Below are 23,394 nucleotides of genomic sequence, written 5' to 3'. Positions count from 1 at the left end.
AAACAAATATCAACCACAACGACAGTCTAGAGAAATCATCAATAGTCATACGTAATCAACCTCCACTGGAACAGAACCCATCTGATGATCTTATGCAACATTATTTATTCCCTGACAAACTTATTATGGTTTGAAATCTGAAACACACCGAATTTATTTTCAGTAACCATGGTCACTGTGAAATACTTATTTTAATTTGTTTTTCATGAAGTGATTGTTAACAGATGATATTAATTCAAACAATCCCACATTCTTCATGACAAGTTCACTTTCATTAGCCATTGACCTGCGTACATTTTTTCACAGATGACTGTAACAACATCCACGCTTAGATTGACTCGTAGTAAGAGAACTATACTCATATAGATATGGGACAGAAACCTCACTTCACCTAAACAAACGAGTAGCAGTTCAGTAAGTATAAAAGAAGCGAAAAATGTAGACCTTCACAGCATATCACTTCACACTTACAAATTATAGACACCAAGTATTAAATATCACTGAATGGAAAAATATTTACTCATGACCTCGTGGCATAGTTCAAACCAAAAAACTATCAAAAATCGTTCTACTGCATCACCTTACCACATCATCCAGTATTCGCAAACATCCAGTACCAACACATCAAACAAATCATCAAAACATAAAGAACAGGTACGACAAATCAACGCAACCTATTCATGAAAGCAGACACAACACCAAGGAAAACTGTATGCAGCAAGTAGGGAAATTATTTCACCACTTGAATAAAGTAAGTGAAAGAAGAATATACAAAACAGCCATATGGAAAGCATAATCACAATCTAGTCATCGATGTCATCGATCACTGCATACTCTGTAATCACATACTGTCACCCACAAAGAAGAAACTATCTCGTACGCATACTAATGCAAACGAGTCCTAACAAGTAAAAAAAGTAAAAAAAGCTCTTCAAGGATAGCAAATATTAGCTGCCCAGTTGCACACACAAAACGAACAACAATTAATTAACATACATACAAAGAAGCCTGGGTACTCTCATCTAACAACATACTAATTTTAGTGTCACTATATTCTCCCTCATTGAGGCCTGTCCTAACTTCTGTGTGAAGAACATGAACATTGTATTTGATCCTCTTGTCGTTTAGTTCTACACCATTCAGTGAAAATAGCACAGTAAGGAATTCATACAGCCTGAATGGAAATCATCCAGGTGCAGTTCACTAACACTCAAATGCACCGGAATGGCACATAAGGGAACAGCAACAAACATACATCAGGCTTAACTAATGATGTGGTCTCTCTTGACACTACATACCTTGTCAGCATTGCACTAAGAGGGTCACCATTTGGGATAGCCTGAACAGTTCTGAATTTATCTCTCCTCTCTTAATAAGACGCAGGATCTGGCTCATATTTATCACCAGAATTCATATCAAAATGGCGCACATGAGGTCTGTTATAACAAGAACCCTAACCAATACCTTCTCCCAACTTTTATCAGAGTTCTGGAACCTTGTCATTCCACTGCTGAACTCTGTTCTCTTCCCAGCAACCTCCTTTTGATCTTCTCTCAAATTCAACAAAGTTCTCACCTCTTTAGAATCACCAACAATAGGAGGTACTATACTAAGTGAGCTGTGCTTAGCAACAATAGCTATTTGTGCAACAGAAATGGCTTTTTAGTGGTCTTGTGAACCTCTTCTCTATTCCCTGACATCTCTTTCTCTGAACTAACCATTAACTCTCCAAAATCCTTCTCTAATCCTTATAATAAGGCAGTATTATTTGAACTTCATTTATGAATTTGTGTAAGAAGTTCCTCATTTGGGAAAGCATCCAACATCTCTGTCAAATCTGTTTTGTTCTTCTCATACTAATAGCTTAAGCTGAAAACTCTCTTGCAATTGCTTATTTTGTTCACTCACTATTTCCTGCAACTTAATTTGACTTCCCCGTACAATAATAAGTTTATTCTCAATACTAGATACAATCTCATCAAAATATGGCAAACTCTCCTCTTAACTATGTGCTAGGTACATCAAATCTCAGTGAAACATCTTCCCCAATGACTTCAAATTTGTTCAAGTTTGTGCTTGTAGTACACCCAGTCTAGCCTATTTTTCCACAGAAATTTTCCATACAAATTTTAGTGTCGCTATATTCTCCCACACTGAGGCCTGTTCTTACTTCTGTGTGAAGAACATGAACATTGTATTTGATCCTCTTGTCGTGTAGTTCTACACCATTCAGTGAAAATAGCACAGTAATGTATCTATACCAGCTTCTGTTCTCTCCAAATTTTAATTTTGCTTCAGAAATTAACTTTTAATTTCTATAAATTCCCTTTTTTATTAGCCTCTAGCCACTCTATGGATATGAACAGAGCATGAATTAAGAATGGATTAGAAATATCTTTTGGAACTTAACTAACACACTTATTCAATCTGCAGGATTGCAGAATTATCTGTTGAAACATAACAGTGAGCAGCAGACTCAACGGGTAGAACAAGTTCAGATTAGTAGTACCCTCACTCGCAGTATCACCTATAACTTCTTGAACCACGAACCACCACGTTCACGTTACTGGCCTCAACACTCTCTAATTCACTAACTGACATGCCCATTGAATCACTAAACGGCACACGCACATCGCCTCAATAGTACCAGTATATGGAACAACACCGGAATCAGACTGACTGTTTAAACTAGATTTTTCGTTTCTAGTCTGGCTCCTCTCAAGTCTGTTGCTTCTCGTCTCACTTCGATTTACTGCATGTTTCTCCATCATACAACGCACAATAAGAGCGCCAATAAACGATCAGCCACTTGAAAGCAACACACCAGCACACAGGTCCACAAAAAATCACAAATCCTATGACTATACAGAAATGTAATATTCGTTTCTATAAAGCATTGCAATGCCAAGACGTAAGACAACAATTCTTAAACTCTTTTCTTAATAGCCCACAGAATCTAAAAATTGGAAGCTGAAGTAAATTAAATATGACGTGAAGATATTCAAAGTTCACTGCAAATATATGTAAAAATTTAAAAAATCGTTTCTCAAGTATCAAATATCCATAGAACACCACATTATTGCTGACAGAAGCACAAAAAATCTCAAACCTCACAGCTGAGGATGTACAGTAGTACCTCTAGTCAGTTCCAGATACAGAATTTTTAAAAGTCCCAGATAATGGTAGTTACATAATTAATGAAAATAAACAAAGTTGTTTAATCTGACGTACTCATAACTTTCTTCCAGACCTCATTCTGTCCTGTAATGTAATGACGATGTAATATGTAACTATAATATAAAAATTTTAAATGTTTTCTGATAAAATTGTACCTAACTGAGCGCCAATATTCTGTTGATGGATTCTAGCTTATCAAGATTTTACCGCTGTGAATTTAAAGAACTGAATGCTTCGTTTCTATCTATTGACTGTTGACTGTAATATAATGTGAAATATATTACAGTCATTTCATTTAAAATCAGCTTCTAAGGGATTTATATTGTATTGAATTCATGTTTGTAATAATGATCCACATAAGAGGATGAACCACAGTTTGTTTCCCTTTGGTAGGCCTTTTGGATGATCGCGATGCACACAGTGGGCAAGAGCAGAACTGGGATCCGTAAAAGAGTGTCTTGTACAGTGTGAAGTCGTGAAGCCAGTTTTCTGAAATGTATAGTGAAAAATACTCCCTACATTGTGCCGATACTCTGATGAAAAGGTTAAGAAAGTAAGGCGGCAATAAGTTACATGGTTACAATTCGTCTCAACAAGATATTTATCATGGATGCAAGAATTTCCAGATATAAACTTTGGTGAAGTAGTGGTACAGCAAGAACAATGCCTCTTGATGGCATCATGGTGAGCCCTTATTTGTCTACATTAACAGATATGGGAAGAAATTGTGTAACACTGTTTGTCACCAACAATCATGGCTGTTCATTTGCTACAAGTCAAGAAATTTTATGCACTCTCATATTTAGAAGCGTAAAGAACAAAATAATTTATCAATTCTCAGCAGTTCTCTATTTTAATATTACATACATACAATTATTATCTTGTTTCATAAACCATTTTTTAAAAAAGGTTCATTTTTGAGTAGCTGCAGTTCATGTAAATTTGATTAGCTGAAATGGCAACGTTAGTGTGTAATTTACTTAACAAAGTATATTAACGAGCAAAGCTATGAAACCTATTTCGACTTACAGTAGTTAAATTCGATTTGTTGTTGTTTTTGGAGAGTACAGTAAACACAGTAATAAGGTGGGATTTTAAGGATATGGGAACTGGATAAACCGAAAGAACCAGAGATTGTAGAGAGTTCAGAGAGCCTTAAGGAGCGATTGACAAGAATGGAGGAAAGAAATACAGAAGAAGAAGAATGGGTAGCTTTGATAGATGAAATAGTGAAGGCAGCAGAGGATCAAGTAGGTAAAAAGAAGAGTGCAATTAGAAATCCTTGGGTAACAGAAGAATATTTAATTTAATTGATGAAAGGAGAAAATGTAAAAAAGCAGTAAATGAAGCAGACAAAAAGAAATACAAACCTCTCAAAAATGAGATCGACAGGAAGTGCAAAATGGCTAAGCAGGGATGGAAGAGGACAAATGTAAGGATGTAGAGGTATATAGCACCAGGGGTAAGATAGATGCTGCGTACAGAAAAATTAAAGATAACTTTGGAGAAAAGAGAACCACTTGTGTGAATATCAAGAACTCAGGTGGAAAACCAGTTCTAAGCAAAGAAGGGAAGACTTTTTAAAGGTGGAAGAAGTATATATAGGGTCTATAGAAGAGCAATGTACTTGAGGGCAACATTATGGAAATGGAAGAGGACGTAGATGAAGATGAAATGGAAGATATGATACTACGTGAAGTGTTTGACAGAGCACTGAAAGAGCTAAGTCGAAATAAGGCCCCAGAAGTAGACAACATTCCATTAGAATTACTGATAGTCTTGGGAGAGCCAGCTCTGACAAAACTCTTATCATCTGGTGGGCAAGATGTATGAGACAGGCGAAATAACCTCAGACTTCAAGAAGAATATAATAATTATACTCCCAAAGAAAGCAAGTGTTGACAGGTGTGAAAATTATCATACTATCAGTTTAATAAGTGACAGCTGCAAAATACCAACACGAAATCTTAACAGATAAATGGAAAAACTGGTAGACGTTGGGAAAGATCAGTTTGGATTCCGTACAAATGTTGAAACACTTCAGGCAATACTGACCCTATGACTTATCTTGGAAGATAAATTAAGGAAAGGAAACCTACGTTTATAGGTTTTGTGGACTTAGAGAAAGCTTTTGATAATCTTGACTGCAAGACTCTTTCAAATTCTGAAGGTGGAAGGGGTAGAATTTGTACAGAAACCAAATGGCAGGTGTAACAGTCTAGGGGCACGAAAGGGAAGCAGTGGTTGACAAGGGAGTGAGACAGGGCTGTAGCCTATCTCTGATGTTATTAAATCTGTAGATTGAGCAAGCAGTAAAGGAAGTGAAAGAAAATTTGGAGTAGGAATTAAAATCCACGGAGAAAAAATAAAAAGTTTGAGGTTTGCCATTGGCACTGTAATTCTGTCAGAGACAGCAAAGCATATGGAAGAGCAGTTGAATGGAACTGACAGTGTCTTGAAAGGAGGATATAAGATGAACAGCAACAAAAGCAAAATGAGGATAATGGAATGTAGCCAAATTAAATCAGGTGATTCTGAGGGAATTAGATTAGGAAATGAGACACTTAAAGTAGTAGATGAGTTTTGCTATTTAGGGAGCAAAATAACTGATGGGGGCGAAGTAGAGAGGATGTAAAATGTAGACTTGCAATGGCAAGGAAAACGTTTCTGAAGAAGAGAAATTTATTAACATGGAGTGTAGATTTAAGTTTCAGGAAGTTTTTCCTGAAAGTATTCGTATGGAGTGTAGCCATGTTTGGAAGTGAAACATGGACGATAAATAGTTTAGAGAAGAAGAGAGTAGAAGCTTTCGAAATATGGTACTACAAAAGAGTGCTGAAGATTAGGTGGGTAGATCATGTAACCAATGAGGAGGTACTGAAGAGAGTTGGGGAGAAGAGGAATTTGTGGCACAACTTGACTAGAAGAAGGGATCGGTTGCTAGAACACGTCTGAGGCATCAAGGAATCATCATTGGGGTGAAGTGCGGAGGGTCAACATCGTAGAGGGAGACCAAGGCATGAATACACTAAACAGATTCAGAAGGATGTAGGTTGCAGTAGTTATTCGGAGATGAAGAAGCTTGCACAGCATAATGTAGCATGGAGAGCTGCATGAAACCAGTCTCTGGATGAAGACCACAACGACATCAACATCAAGTAATATTTAACTGTTATTTCGGATCAGCTTTTCGACATTGTAGCTACGTGGTTCAAAGATGTTGATGGCATCCATATTGATTCCAGGTAACTTTGCAATAATAAAAGATTTCATTAAAATATTTCAGTTCATTACAAAAGTAATAATATTCAGATTTTTTCCCTTCAGGACTGGCGGGCAGATTTTTTGTTTGGTATTTATTTCGGATGGGAAGATTAATGTTGACTTCGGTCTTGTCTCATCCTGATACTGAATTCAAGCCTTGCTTGTTCAGTCGATGCAACTCAAGTTATTAAGACGATATCGCAGATAGGCAGTGCAGTAAAGCGTATTGTTAATGTATTTTGTGTGGAAGACTGAACCCCACATCCACCAAATACTTCGGATAAATTATGTGGAAACATCTTACAGCAAATTCAGTGGAGGTAAAAACACGGTAATAAGTGTTGTTACCAGTAAAATGCCCGTCCAATTTCATAACAGGTTATAACGCTAAAGAGTCATTGCACAATAAAACTGTAAAAGTCACAGCTTGTTTGAAGTATAAAATTTGCGGTACGCTAGGAAGTTTAATGTCTTATGCGTTATCTGAATATACAGTGAAATATTGTGGGGCATGTTACCTTTGAATACTGCTGTTAAAAGTATATACATTTTTTTGTGCAGTGAAGATATTTTTTGTGAAATAATGTGGTTGTGATGCATTAACAGTTAGATGTCAGTGTCCAACGGGCGCAATATTTTCACAAGTGAGCCCATATCTGTTATCAGATGCAATGATGGCACTGTGGTCATGCCGCGAGATCATGCTGACGGACGCTGAAAAAACAATCTTATTAAAGCAAGATTACGTTGCTAAATATCTGACAAGAGACAAAGTAGGTGAGGTTATACTACCACATGTATTGCTCTCTAGGTTTCAAACACTGAATTGTTGATTAAAACACTCCACACCTTAAGTTACTATGAAACACATATGAACACAAGAGATATCCCCCACTAACTGCATTTCGAATGACAGGAAGTGTGAAGTTCTCTTGGCGTACTTCATAATGAAATAGTCCATGTTTGAATGGTCAGACATCAGTGTCCAAGTGACCACATTGCCATCATTGCACCTGATAACAGCAGTGTGCTCACTTGTAAAAATATTGTGTCCGTTGGACACTGACATCTTACCATTCATGCGTGAAATAGTTCGCCACAACCATATTGTTTCATAAAAAAATACCTTCGCTGTACCAGAAATTTTTATAAAGTTGTAACATCAGCATTCAAACATAGCATATTCCAAAATATTTCACTATACATTCAGATAACGCATGAGACATTAATTCTTCCCACAGTATCACAGAAAGAAAATTCTCTCAATTACAAATCCGCACAGTAATCAAAAGAATGTTTCTCGTGAATATTGGGTACATTACCAAGACTGCAGGACAAAAATGACGGTCATTTCATCAAATCTTAGCGCATGTTAACAAACAGTTTACCTACAGAATGCTACAGTACTGGCTGAGTTTAAAATATCTGCGTAATGTAATGGATGTAGACTTCAGCATCATATATGATTGTAAAAGTACCATACGATGAAAATAGTAAAATGCATACAAATATCACTCCCAGCATTAATTGTCCGAGTAATATATAAGTTTCGGCAAAAGAATGTACTCTTCACAAGCAGAATAGTGACAGTAAATATTACTGGACTGTAACCTCTAAAATTAAAGAACTGCTCACGCATATACCAGACGTTCTACACACTGTATGGCAAGTCTCCACATGAGAAAGTCTTCATACTTTACTAAAAATTTCCAAGAACTGAAATGAACGGCGTTAAATATCCAACAATCTTAATGCCTCCCAATTATCTACAAAATAAAATACCAGAATTTGTAACTTCTCATGTGGTGTAAGCAACACTAGCCTTAAAATAGTAATGTACTATAAACAAGTTTTTGTATGGAGTGTAGCAATGTATGGAAGTGAAATATAAACGATAAACTGTCTAGAAAGGACGAGAACAGAATTTTCTGGGACATGGTGCCGCAGAAGAATAATGAAGATTAAATGATTAGATCGTATAACTAATGTGGAGAGACTCAACAGAACTGCGGAGCAAAAAAATTAGTGACAAAACCTGACTGGAAGAAGGAATTGGTTGACAGGACACATTCTGAGATATCAAGGAATCACCAGTTTAGTATTGGAGGGAAGTGTGGAGGGAAAAAATAGTAGAGAGAGACCAAGAGATGAATACACTAAGCAGATTCAGAAAGATGCAGGTTGCAGTAGGTACTGGGAGATGAAGAAGCTTGCTTAGGATAGAGTAGCGTGGAGAGCTGCATCAAACTAGTCTCAGGACTGAAGACCACAACAACAGAAAAAAACGGTTCCGCTACATCTATTAAATAAAAACAAACTGGATTAGACAAATAATGTAATACATGAGCAGAATGTTTCGTGTAACAAGTATAATTCACATAAATATGTGAGGTTCATAGGACACTGATATTACAGCAATATATATAGAACAGTACACACACTGTACTTTAATACCATATTCTTCGAAGAAGTATACTAATGGGTAATTTTGTCGCAATGTTCTTTGCAAAATGTCTCGCTATATGAGCAACAGTAAATGATGTTTTATTTGCACAGCTGGTGACCCAGAGGACATGAAAAGCCCGTGTAGAAACTGATAAACACTGGCAAAATGGGATCTTGGCTGACAGGAATAGCAATGAATTATTAATGAGAAGGATCCCAGCAAAAGGTCTAGGGTAAGGATCGAGTAATATCAGCTCCCCTATGATGGTAAATTCTGGATACATGTAAGAATCTCTACAGAAAGCTGACCTGTTTGATAGGCCCTCTTTTGCATTGACATGGTTTAGCTCTGCAATTTTTGTAAAACACTGTCTGACTATATTGTAAGAATAAATTGGCAAGGAGAAGGCTTACTTTACACAAGACGTTGATCTATGGGCGTAAATGAATGTTCAAAGGTACTTAAACGACCAAATTTCCTAACAGCATATTCATGCCCTGACTTGCTAAACATGTAAATAGGCAGCGGCAAGTACAATAAACATATCATGTGCAATAAGCGTACGTGGCTCAGTCTGCTGTCTTTACACTCCTCCACACAAAGCCTGAAATTATAAAGTACTTATGTAACAAATACTGAATCGAGCACGATGCTATATATAATCAACTGCTACGAAATTCTCGACGCAGCTTGCGTTCAACCTGGAAGATCATGCAGATAAACTAGAAGTAATCGTGCTGCAGGACAAATAAAAGTTGATTGTAAAAGCACACGTTTGGTGAAGGCAAATGATCATAGCAGGACCTCTGTGACAGCTTAACTGCCAAGTGCACGAGCTTTTGGGATGTTGCGTGGAATTTTTACGTTACATTTATCAATTTAAGTAAATGTAAAAAACTTCGGAGAAACGTTATTCCAGCTAGTGATTATTTGAACCAAAGACAACTCATAATATAAGGAAGAATACAAAAATGGTTCAAATGGCTCTGAGCACTATGGGACTTAACTGCTGAGGTCATCAGTCCCCTAGAACTTAGAACTGCTTAACTAACCTAAGGACGTCACACACATCCATGCCCGAGGCAGGATTCGAACCTGCGACCGCAGCGGTCGCGCGATTCCGGACTGTAGCGCCTAGAACCGCTCGGCCACCCCGGCCGGCTGGAAGAATACAATTATTCATATATGGACCTCTTGGCTGTCTAAGCCACCACATATTAAAAAACTGTACCCAAAAATTAATCAATGCTCCGAAAACGTCAAGAATAGTTAAATGAATCCGAACGTGAATTATGTAGCTCGCCTACGAGTCAGACATACTTTTGGTTTCTGTCCGATGTGCATCGTGACGGAGTATATTACAGTACAAAGTGTGTTAAATTCTACCATTCGTAGTGGCTCGTTACAAACTTGAAATCGTTGCACTGAATTAACAAGCTAAGGTGCGTAGTGCCTGGCTGTAGTTCGCAGCTCGTAACAGTAATACACAGGAGGCAGTTTCATGGCAAGGCTGCACGTGAGTCTCTTCCACTTACGACGTCTGAGCACAGAGCTGCACACGCAGCGACACGCGACCAGCGCAGACGAGAACCACCAGCGAGTCTCTCTTGCCTGCCTTTGTCCTTTTTCGAACGCTCACCAGGCACGAGGCAACGCAGAGTTCTCACAGCCCTAGATTCTCCCCGTGAAAGAACGTGGCCCAGGCTTCCATCAACGACTGGCCAGTAACTGTATTCACTTCGGAGATCGATTACTGATCGTGTTACTTATGACCAGTGTGCTCGCCAGCTAGCAAACGTGGAAAATAATTAAGACTGAAAGTTCTCATTACTGACGAGCAAATTCCGGCCTACCGCTACTATAGTCTAAATATAAATCCGTAGGATATTTGCCGTGAATCGGTGTTGGAGTCACCTTTCTTACAACTACTTTTATGTGCTGGTTCCAATTTAAATCGCTTCGCACACAATCTGTATATATTTTACCGCTTTGATCGCTGCAGTTACTTGATTATTTACCACATGAACGAAAAGCTATGACTTTTTCACCTACTGTTCGCAGTAAGTTGCTTTTGTTTATGTTGATGGTCGACTGTCCCTACCTTCACTAAACATAGATGTTCTTAGCTCTTCCTGATCTTACAGTTTTCTACATACTCACCACTGAATATCCCCATGTAACTTTCCACCTCATTCAGCACATCACGCACATACTGCACGTAATCCACAGAAACGACCTAGTAACATTTCCTTGGAGTAGTCCCGAAGATAGTCGAGAATAACGTTCTGCGCATTGTTTGCTAAAACGACCACAACTCTAGTTAGAAAGTTGTCCTGATAGTCCATAAGCACGTATCTTCTTCACTAGTCGTCAGTGAGGAACTGTACTGAACGCCTTTGAAAGTGGAGAACCGTAGCCTCTGTGTAAGTGCCCCCATTTACTTCCTTCTCGATCTCACACGAGAACTGAGTGCAGATTTACAAAATCGTCGTTTGCATGATCTTTTCTTCATTCCTACAGAGGAGACTGCTAATGAGCACAAAATATGTGACAATTACAGAAAATTGTGGGTAGAGGCATTTTCATGTTAAAGTGAAAAATATGTAATAATTTCTGCAAAATGACAAGGAAATTGTAAGACTACTTAATCACTCGCACGCGCGTAGGGGTCAAGAAAAATGTAGAGCTTACCTGAATCGATGGTGAGGGCCGTCGAGTCTGTAGGGTCGAGCCACCAGATGGGAGGGTTGACAGGGGTGCCGTCCTTCACCGCCCGCTTCATGGCTTCCACAATACGAGGCGCGTGCATTGCGTGCAGCGCTGTCATGTTGCGGAAGATCTCCACCGTCTGTAACATCACCAGCAAGTACCTTCCAGGTGATGGCTGGACGCAAATTTTTCCGTGTTTTTTGTTGAATGATTTGCAACAAAAATCACTATTACTGAACATACACTGGCGTATACTCTGTATTAAAGGAATGATGAATGGAACGTAGCAAAACACGCAAAGCAGAAAACTACTGGAGTGATCTAAAGTGGCTTAGTTGTATATGTCCGGGCAGTTACAGTTCCTAGTCTTCCTGTTCAGCTGGGTTAGAAGCTGAGAAAAAAAAATTGCTCATTTGAGAAATGGTTGTGCAGAGAAGAAACTGTCCAAGTATAGTTTAAAAAAGCCTTCACTTCTGTTGAAATAATGCATATTTCCTATCATGTAAACTGAACAGCGCCAGCCGCGGTGGCCGAGCGGTTCTAGGCGCTACAGTCTGGAACCGCGCGTCCGCTATGGTCGCAGGTTCGAATCCTGCCTTGGACATGGATGTTTGTGATGTCCTTAGGTTAGTTAGGTTTAAGTACTTCTAAGTTCTAGGGGACTGATGACCTCAGAAGTTAAGTCCCAAAGTGCTCAGAGCCATTTGAACCATTTTTAATCTGAACAGATATATTATCACATATCGTCTTCGGGTATAGTATGAGAAAATAAAGTCCCGCATTCTGGCCCTAGACGAGCAATTGAGCCCGACCAAACGTGTTATCCACAGCCAATGGCGTCATCGGATGCGGTATGGAGGGGTATGTAGTCCAGATATAGTGTACCATGTTATTAATAAACTCTATAAAGTCAAGAAACTAGATTGGCACGTATCTGGTAATAATACACAACAAGTGGCTTTTTTACGCTTAATTCAGCCATGAATATGTTTTCGAGCCACTGCAGGTTTATCATCAGGTGTTATAAGGACATTATATTGTGGACCAAGTGTAGCTAGATGCAGCACTTGCCTTGTGGTGTTAACATCAGATTGCTTCTTATAACGTGCATTATTAAGCTATGTACACAAATAAACACAGTATTTAGCTACAGTTGTTTTTGCACCGATCACAGAATGTAAACATTACTTGACGATTTCCTGAAGAACTACAGACGATAAAAATGATAATCGTAACTGCTGGTAGAGGTGGATAATATCTTATATTCCTGAAGTGTCTGTGTTTATATCTGCTTCGCATTCAGTATGACGCCTTTGTGAATTTACTAGGAGAAAATTCACGGATTCCTCAAGTACATGCCCAGCTCCTGAAATGAAATCTTCGTCATGGTTAGCTTTCTAAATGACTATCTATAGACTGGCAATTCGTCGGTCGACAAATTCTGCTGCAAAGCCATAAATGGGTGTAATACTTTGCAGTTCGATGCTTTGGTCAAAAGAGTTCCTGTTAAGCCACAGTTTTTGTCACGAGACTTATCAGAAAGTTACAGACGACGGAATGACACGGATTACAAGTGTTGTGCTTAATTCTGAAAGAGGTGTCTCATTTGAAGGCAGACTGGCAGTTGAGGGACGTCGCCAAGTTCTCCAGGACCTGTGACACTTGTGTGGGTGAAAGGGATGTTGGCTGAAAGGCCTTCTCACTACAAACAGACGGACTTCTTGTTAAGACGCAAACTTCTTAGGGGCTCAGAACACAGAGAAAAGCCAGGAGGCAGTCTCAGCAGTTTTTTTTCTCAAGAACATCCGGTGTGCAAACCGCTAAGGAAATGTCCACAGACAGTGGTTTGCACTTGCATCGCAACAGGAGATAGCATGGAAATACTTCCTGCATTCCTGTGACCCAAGCTAGCAATCATCTGTGGATTTTTCCAAACAAGATTAAAAAGGTTGGCATCCTGTATTAAAGACTGATAAGAAGAAGTTATACAGCATCAGCCGTTCATTAGGTGAGACTGAAAATTAAACGTATCAATGACAGGGAAGTCTAATGGGAAATTTAGAATCCTGAAGTACAAAAGTGGAGAAATACATACTCCATTGTTTAAAATTAAACATCTTAAAAAGTGTTACAAACACAATATCTTAAAAAATGTAATCAAATTTTCGGGACTGCTAACGCTCATAAGAAAGAGATATCACTCCTAAAGGAAAACAAATACAACATATCTTTAAACCTGCATTAGATAAAATTGGAGCATCGTTATTGAGAGATGATGACATACATATTGGCATGGGAGAAAACACAATTTCAGGCCTTAACAGCCAAATCAAACAATGTATTTACGAAAGCAGAAGTTGGAGACAAAGGAAGACGAGAAGAAATAGTAGATGATTACACTAAGGAAGATGGTGGAAATGATGATTCTGAAGAAGAAGAAGAAGATAATCATGATGAAGAAGAAGAGATTATTAGATGAGGAAGATGACTCTCCCCATTGTAATACAGTCTCCAACGAATCGTTAACAGCTATCGACAATGACCACTGTAATAACCTGAAAGAAATGGTAAAATGATTAGTTTCCTTAATGACTTTGAAAGCGACAGGCAGTGATTCACGTGATAATGAAATAATATCTATCGAGGAGAAGCACTGATTCTTGCTTGAAGTTTATAATGATCACAGAAAATGAAGTGAAAGACTCAGCTGTAGAAAGGTGAATTGCATATGAGAATATTATATCCTACATAAATAACAAAGATAATTAGTGACAAACGTACTCTAGTGAGCCAGGTCCTTGCAACGTTGATGGCTGAATCAAGATTGTGGGGGGGGGGGGGGGGAGGGAATACGTGTTTCAAAGCTCCATCTTCATTGTGTTTTATGTTTGTCATATGCTAAATGCATCCCAAGCACAAGAAGATGATGGATGAATGGTGAACTAGCTGAAACCGCCTTTTTGTGAGCATATGATGATGACATTCTTTCCTTTGGTTATCTTCGACGACAAGTGTACATTAAGCTGTATATTCGATCAGTAATGGTGGTCATACATGTTTTGTAACGCTATAGAACCAATTTTTATGTATTTTTATGAATTTACACATGTTACAGAGATCAGACGCTGCTCATCTAGTAACGTATAATTTATTTCACTAGTGCCAAAGTGACCACGAATAGTTAAAGTGATATGGACGATTTGGATGTGAAAATATTTAGTTTTAGGGCCCATTGTGCTTGCAGAGTGTGGTACAAGAATCATAATTTGGTCGTTAACAGTTGTTAAAAGTTTTATCAATAGTGTAAACAATGTGAAATTTTAAAAATATTATAGAACAATTGATGTATGGCAGTAGTGCCATATGTGTCTCGTGATTCAAATCTTACCTATTTTGAGAAATAGTACGATTTTATTTTGTTGTTAAGTTCGAATTTTTGTTCATGATCAGATATCTCTAATTCTGCTTACGTATTATTACAAGCAATCTGTATGTGTTTAGTACTCAATAAATGACAATTTTACTTTGGTTGCAAATATTTTATTGTAGAGATATCAACACTGAGTCTCTGTCTGTTGCACCATCGTCTTTGGTGACGTTTCATCTCTGTTTTCGACCAGCACCCGTCATGTTTTGATGTTTGTAAACATAACAAATGTTCTTATTGTGTACTGCGAAAATATGAAGTTTAAGTGATTAATCACAATAAAATCTCACCAAATCACAGTCTCCCTTCCTTTATAAAATGGTTTTTGCACAATTTGGTTGTCTTTTTGCTATATTGTGTGTGAACTTACTGTTTTTACATCATGTAATTTCATTAGATTCTGGTGTTATTTAGTAGTTGATTATGGGGCATACACTTTCAGAGATCTTTGTCATGATAGTTTCAGTTGGTAAATATTGCAGACATCATCGAGAGCTGTTACTGTACAAAATCTTTACTAGCATTAATCATTTTCAATAAAAGAAAAAATTGACAGCCAATATCATCGACTTTTTTTATTGTGGAACATGGTGCATTACCTTCTTCCACCTTAAAATAGCGGTTTCTAAATTGAAACATTATTGAAAAACTTGTAAAACCTTCAGGAAGACCCGTACCACCATTAACACAGCATTAGTTGAAATGTCGACAGCCTTTACGCATTTCAGGTGCTGGGATACCATTGTAACACTTGCAAATATCATAGAAAAATGTAGATCTTGAAATACTTAATTTCAAGATGCATTGTGTCTTACACTGATAGTAGGCCAAAAAAAGTGAGCTACATTAACCCTGTATCCGGCAGTAATTAAAACTTCCTATTTGTTAGTACGTATGTTTGCCTGCTTAGCATACTATATTAGATAACTTGTATTTTCTGCAGTTTTTAGCCTCGTCAGGTTAATTTTACTACGTCGAAGTTTGGGGCCTAATTTCAATTGGCAAATGTTTGTTTGGTGTGTTATTTGTAACAATTTAGGTGTGGAAGTAGGTAGCATTGAGCTACTGATTTTACTGTTCAAAATCTTATTTTAGGTTCAGTTTGGCACACACACACACACACACACACACACACACACACGCGCGCGCGCGCGCGCGCGCGCGGTTGTACATGCACGTAAACATTGCATTATTTTTGTTGCTGATATATTTTCACAATCTTTTTAGAACTGGAGAGAACATTGTGAACTATACCTGCATCATAGGACAATTTAGATGTGGAAAATAATTCATTTGAACCCCTGATTTACCTTACACCATGTATGGTACACAGGGTCAGGTTCACTAGTACAACTTAACCTAACCTGTAAGGTCACAGCATAAACACTGCGTATGTGTTTGTTGTGCGTGAGTTCTTGTGTTATTGTGTGTGTGTGTGTGTGTGTGTGTGTGTGTGTTTGTGTGCGCGCGAAAAATTGTGGCACTTGATGTAAAGATAGCATTTTTTGCGTTGTTGACGTAGTTTTACCGACATTTTAGACTTGGAAAAATCATTGTGACACTCGACAATGATCGTAGTACAATGTAGATGTGGAAAATAGTTAATTTGAGGATACGATCTGTCTTACACAATGTGTGATATGGTACTCAATCTATAGACATTGCCAAACATCTGTTAGCAACACAACCGAAAGGTGTAAAGCAGCAATTTATTTTACTTCGCATTTTGAAGTGTTGCAGAATGGTAGTTAAAGTAAAATACATGCTCAGCATCTTGGTATATGTAATTCATCAATTACAGTGCATAAGCGACCATCGGTTTGTAACTATTTATGGAAAGAATGGTTTATTCTCGTTGTCATATTCCATGCTGAATGCGTCTAGTTTCGTATGAAATTTACAAATGTCAGTTGAAATTTGCTGATGAGGGCATAAAGTGTTTGACAAACAATTTTTTTATAGCGAAGAGTGAAAAAAGTTGGCAATATATTTTTTAACATGTGCAAGGAGTACAGAATTTGACTATGAAATACAGTGTGTGCATGCACTATTCACTGGCATATACCTTTCAACATACACCATTTTTCGGAAAATCTTTGAACGTGATAGTATTTCAAATGAATGTTACATAACTTTTCGGAAATACTCCACGTCAGAGGCATATTTTTACGGAATTCAGTTACTTAACTGCCTCTTTGACATAGTACACTGAGATTGACTGGTGAAGGGGATAGGGTGGAGAATGGGAAAGGGGAAGGGGTTAGGGAGAGAGGGAGAGGTGGTACGAAGCACAACTAGGCTACTCCCGCTATCTTGCATTTTTTAAATTTCCTGCCATCTTGGATTTTTGAATTTTCCCCCAGCATCATCTTGTATTTGTCGCCGACTGCAGCGCCGAGTAGCAGAGGAAGCTTGAACTATGGATCAAAGTCCTCGTAGATATACCACCTAGATGGTATGGCGGTAGTGCGAAGAGAACCATTTCTTGCCAAATTTTCTCAATGGAAAAATGAGATGAAGGTTGGTGTTCCTTAATGTCACAAGTTAGCTTACCCTGTCGCTATCTATTTTTAAGTTTATTCTGTCCATTTCTACATGACAGTACGATGTATTCCTGTTGTTGCCACAGCGGAGAAGAGAACACAAAAATTCACAAAAATGTAATGTTTCCTGACACTGTCATTTGGCATTACTCTTCACGCACTATCACTTGCGAATTTTGTTCACTGTGTAATATGTAAGAATCCACAGTTCATCTAAATAAACCGCAGGCTGCTCCAATTCTGATGGTTTATATTTCCATAAAAATATAATATAGTGCGTTCTTTTTGCAAGAAAGTTCTCTCTTCTGCACAAAATGGCTAGAATCTGGTCCCTATCAATATCGACGACCAGAGATTGGACTGTTTTTTTAGAGTGTCCTTCCAACCTGCAAATCCAGTTACATGTGCCAAAAGATGTGAAAGTTCTGCAAAAATATTTTCTTGTGTTGTTCATAATATCTCAGAAATTGCTGTCTAATAACACTTTTATCTATATCATCAATGAGACATTTGTAATTTGTATTTCACTTATTCTTCTTCTGCTCCACTCGTCATCACATGTCCGTCCTTCTGTAATTTGCACACTCCTGACCTTGCTTTTGCGTGTGAACAATCGCTCTTCCATCACCTTCTCTGTCCGCAGAGATGTCTTCTGTGACTTGTTTCTGCGACTGGGCTACGAGATAACAGAGCGCACCACTTTACTGGGTAACCAGTTCGCCTTGCCGGGTGATCTTGCTTTGGCAACAGTACTGCCTAATTTACTCTTCGTCCTCAAACTTGCATTGAGCACTGCTCAGTTCTGTCTTCAGTCGGTTTCACCGGTGATGTTAGTTGTACATTAACAGCAGCACACAGCAGTATGGATAGCTTTCCTGCTGAAGAGTTAGCCAATATGCGACTCGCGTCTGTGCAGTGTAAGAGCGGCAGCACGGCACTGTGCTTTGTGATTCCTTCTGGTAAAGTAACTTTTGCTACTGCGAGCTGTTGTACAGTAACTTTTGCTACTGCGAGCTGTTGAGTTGCTCCACATTTTGTGTTGTACCATTTTGGGATGGTACATTGAGGCTGTTTCGTTGTTCTGAAAGTATTATGCGGACAGTGGTTAGTCACGTGTCACTAACACGCAAAAGTCCAGATGTGAGACACTCCACAAACGTTGTATGTAGACAGAGTATCAATCAAAACACAGATTTCTATCGTGCTGTGTGCTGTCCTCCGGTAGAACATGCGTAAACGGTAATTAAAAGTAACACGAGCACTACGGAGCACACAAGGGCAAAACTGTGAGTGATTAGTTTCATAGATCTCGCGTGGGTGGGTAGATAGACCACGAGCTCGTCGTGGCAAAGGTCCCGCATTCAATCCTGATGAAAATTCATTTTAACTGTTTACGCGTGAAACTATTAAATGGGTTAACATTTTACTGACATGTAAAAGGACTTGTTGGAATTTGCAGCAATGTTCTTGTAACAGGCTACTTTCGCTTCGTTAGTTGAAAGTAGCAAACCTATAGAGTACATTTGTATAGATAGGTTTGGGGTTCTGTCGGACATGTGCGACAGAACAGACACCACTCGTGATGAAGCAGCTAGTGCATTTGTAATTTCATAGCATACACATAGCCGGCCAGTGTAGCCGAGAGGTTCAAGGCGCTTCAGTCTGGAACCGAGCGACCGCTACGGTCACGGGTTCGAATCCTGCCTCGGGCATGGATGTGTGTGATCTTAGGTTAGTTAGCTTTAGGTACTTCTAAGTACTGGGGGACTGATGACGTCAGATGATAAGTCCCACAGAGCTCAGAGCCATTTGAACCATTTTAGAATACACATAAACAATCGGAACAGTAGAATAAAGAAACAATTGCATCACACTGGCGGAAGTCTTAATAATCCCATATAAAACTTTCCCCTAAATGCAGTAAAAAAGAAAGTTGTCATAATTGGGGTGTGAACCCAGCAGTCTTCGTATGACGGTCTAATGCTCTACCAACTTCCCCACGGAAGCTGTAAGTATTAGTTACTCACAGTTATGCTTTTCGTCTGCTCCGTTGTTCTGTTGTTACTTTTAATTAACGTTCTGCTGGACGACAGCATACAATACGAAATAAATCGGAATTTTGGTTGATATTCTATCGACATACAACATTTGGTACTGATCTGAGTGTCTGACATCAGGAGGTCAGTGTATAAGCAACAGTCGATACATAATATAGAATTATTTTGTGTTGTATTCTTGCAAAATTTCTAAATGGAAGAGCCGACTCTGTGATTCTAATATATTAGCCCATGTTTCTCCGAGTTGTTGGAATATGACGAGACGTTTCACCTGCAGGTTTTAGGTGCTGGTTAGGCAATGTTTGGAAACTGGGAGATTTTCCACAAGAAACCGGCACGAGTAGTGGACATGTGAGTCAGCCGCTTTGGGTTCCACTTAAGTCAGAATACTACAAAAGTGCCTTTCAAAACAGTGTGAGTCATATGAGCTCCCAAGGGATTTCAACAAAGGCCCACAGGGTGCCCTAAATGCGAAAGCAGAGAACAGAACCACCACTATGTGGCCGAAAACAACATGGGAGCAGAGCTGCATTTACATGCTCAGACATCATTCCGCCAATCATAAGGCGAGGGCCAGCACACTGCCAACTTTTACTTCCTTGGCAGAGAATACGAAAAGTGCTAGAGAAGAAAATTCTGCTATCTTTTCCTGCATGCAGGAAAAGAGAGAGAGACTTCCAGTTGTCACTGTGGCAAGCTTCGCCATTTCCTCCCCTCCTTCGGTAATTATGACAAGTGTGTGAGAGCAGGCAGTCAGTAGATTTTGTGGTGAGCACATGGTGGCAGTTTGCGTCTCTTCTCTGGAGAGTCATTGCTCGGTGCTGTGCTTCAGCTTGGCTCTCCTTTAGCTGTTTTGGAGTAAGTGTCACGTTTAGCGAATGCATTGGCTTTACACTGCATAGCTCACAATTTCCGTGTCTGTTTCTCAACTTGTGACGGCTTTTTATCATTAATCCTCTATCATATTGGGATCAACTATTAATGCTATTCAGTATATGTCCCTTTGCCTTCCTTCTGTACAGATAAAGCGTGTACAAGTCTAGATATTATCACACTGGTGATTCATAAAAATCTTAACATTGTACGTGTACTGCTTTTTTTCACTTTTTATGAAAACAGTAGTAAATCAGTCCAACTCTAATTTGAACAATGTTGATTGAGAACAAATAAATTAGTATTTTTAAGATCACTTTTTCTCATTTTATGATTTACTCCTCCAACATCGTGATGAGGCGACCTTTACCATTAAAAATAAATATCGTGAGAAGATTCTAGCTCACTGAATTGCAGCCTCACTGTGACGGTATTTGCGAAGTAATACAGGTGCCATTACGAGGAACCCACTCTTTTCCTTTAATCTGGAAAGTCAGCTGGTCCTTTTTAATTATATGAATTCTGTTAAATTTTGCTTTGTGGATAATGAAACTTCAACTGCAATAACACTCAGCAGAGTGTATAATTATCAATTTAACCGTTTTGCGATTATGTTGGATTCCTTATGGGCACAGGATCACTTATTTGGTCATTTGTGTATTGAGTTCACGAGTGTGGGAGACAGCTTGTTCAAACGAATGCTGAACTCAAGTCGACTCGCACATAGCACAATTACAACAAGTGACGTAGACATTTCAGTAGTTTCACAGAAACAATTTTTTCGAGGACAGAAACGGAATCAACAATTGTTAAATTACTGCTCTGTAACGAGTCAGTGTTATACCAAAATAATTAGAAGACATCCCCGAATAACTTCCGGAAATTTGATTGGGGGAGACCTGTTTTGCCCTGTATACATTGTTAGTGCAGGCGATGGGTAAATTCCCGACAGGTATACGCGTCACAATCAGTGAAAGGGTGAAGACTGGAGTAAAACAAATATGCTTGGCTGCCAGAGCACGATCAACATGCACATCCATGGGCCTGTGGGATACAAGGAGAAAAACCCCACGGCGCAGTGCTCCTATCGTAGGTGATGGAACCAATTGATGAGCGAGTGGGGCAAGTTGGTTGGCAGCCATGACGTTCTCGTAGGCGAGTACGTGACTAGGGTTCAGAGAAACCACACTTTATACCAAAGGAAATGCAAGTTGCAGAACTTTGCAACTGCTGATGTGACTTATAGATAGGACCAGAGCGTTGCTGTTGACTACTTACATCCTTCGAGAGCTAAATTCCAGCAAAGCTGTGAACTTAGAATTTAAAGAAAATTGAAAACCTACATTCGACTAGCGTCTGAATTTCAGCAAAAATAGTGATAGTCTTATAGATGATCTTGATAGATCTTATAGATGATAAAGATGTAAACTGGAGCCAAGGTAGCCCCTGAGGGCCGGCAACCCACATTACACCACAGAGTACGAGGTTGTCTATGTCCAAGGCGTAACTAACGCACCATGGTAAACACCGGCTATTTACATACAAGATAAGGGAAACAGACATGCCGAGCACTAATTCCTGCAGGGGAAGCTCGAGCCACGGAATGCAGGAAGTATCACTATGTCAAAACCTGATTGGCCAGAGACAGCTATGTAGTGGCTAGAACCAGCCCCGAAGTTCAGTTCACTCTGGATGCCGATCTCGTGTACTTCGACTGTTGAGGTTTACGTCTTCGTCTCTGAATTGGTTACTAGTGTGTGTGTGTGTGTGTGTGTGTGTGTGTGTGTGTGTGTGTGTGTGTGTATGTGTTACCACAAACCTTTGTGGCAAATTAGAAGTGAACTTTTGTTTGCCTCAATTAGGAGACTTTTACTGGCACCGTTATTGTTACCTTTCGTTTTTTGTTCAGTCATAAACCTTGTGAACTTACATCAAGAAAAGTTTGTGAAAAATTGCGAATTTTCAGTCACAACACGTACCTCGTTGTCGTAGTCCCAGGGCACGGAGGAGAGCTGTATAGTGGGCATGAAGACGTTGACCTGCAGCCAGCGTATGAACAGCTGCTTGTCAAGCACGTCACCTTTGTAGCCATTACCGCCCACCATGTCTGGCAGAACGAAAGGGTGGCCCACTATGTTCATCTGCAGCAGTGTGGGTATCAACGTCTTCAGACCGTTCTGGGCGCTCCAGCTGCTGTCCTTGTCGATCATTCGGAAGAAGTGAGGCAGGTGCTGGCTCTCGACACTGGCGCGCACCTCTATCATGGGCCCGAACTGCGAGACGGTCTGGACGTAGTCGTCGGTGAAGCGCACCGGGTTGACCTCCAGGGGCGTGATGGCGGGCAGCTGCGGCAGCCAGCTGGTCTCGCCGGCGTCGAACTTGAAGGAGTCCAGCCCCGTCTCGTTCCGAAGCGCCTGGAAGAAGACGGCGGCGGTAAACGTGCACGCAGTGGAGACGTGGACGCGCGACAGACGAGCGTCACTGTCTAAATTAGCCAGCCGCTAGGCTCGCTGAGTCAAACTTGGGGAGCAACATCTGCTTAATGACTACTTAAGTCAAGGCAAAGACCAAAAAACCGCTCTCATTAACAAATATTTTTTTAAAAAATGGTATCATTGTTCACAATTTTACAAAAGCTCAAAATTTAGTGCGAACTTCAATGTGAGATACATTCCACAACGAAAATCTCTCTTTAAATCTGGCAGAAAACCCGAAGCACATCAGTCGCAATACGTTGATTTCGCAGCACTGAAACATGCAGCAATTTGCGGAAGGGTTGCATTTCTGTCACGTTGAGCAATTCTCTTCAGTCGTCGTGGGTCCCGTTCTTGCAGGATCTTTTTACGGCCGCAGCGATGTCGCCGATTTGATGTTTAACCGGTTTCCTGATATTCGCGG

General features: G+C 39.5%; 1 protein-coding gene across 1 annotated transcript in view; it reads right to left on the bottom strand.

The window, feature by feature from the left end:
- The window catches only part of LOC124622689 (myogenesis-regulating glycosidase-like), an 88,320-nt gene that overhangs the window by 5,555 nt on the left and 59,371 nt on the right, over positions 1-23,394 (bottom strand). The window contains exons 6-7 of the mRNA XM_047148479.1: positions 22,476-22,910; positions 11,579-11,735 (exon numbers count right to left, since the gene is read on the bottom strand). Of these exons, the coding sequence (XP_047004435.1) occupies positions 11,579-11,735; positions 22,476-22,910 (592 nt within the window). The remainder of the gene's footprint in view (positions 1-11,578; positions 11,736-22,475; positions 22,911-23,394) is intronic.

The sequence above is a fragment of the Schistocerca americana genome, chromosome 7 (assembly GCF_021461395.2).
Source record: "Schistocerca americana isolate TAMUIC-IGC-003095 chromosome 7, iqSchAmer2.1, whole genome shotgun sequence".
In the NCBI taxonomy this organism is placed as follows: Eukaryota; Metazoa; Arthropoda; class Insecta; order Orthoptera; family Acrididae; genus Schistocerca; species Schistocerca americana.
This window is presented reverse-complemented; position numbering and strand designations above follow the sequence as displayed.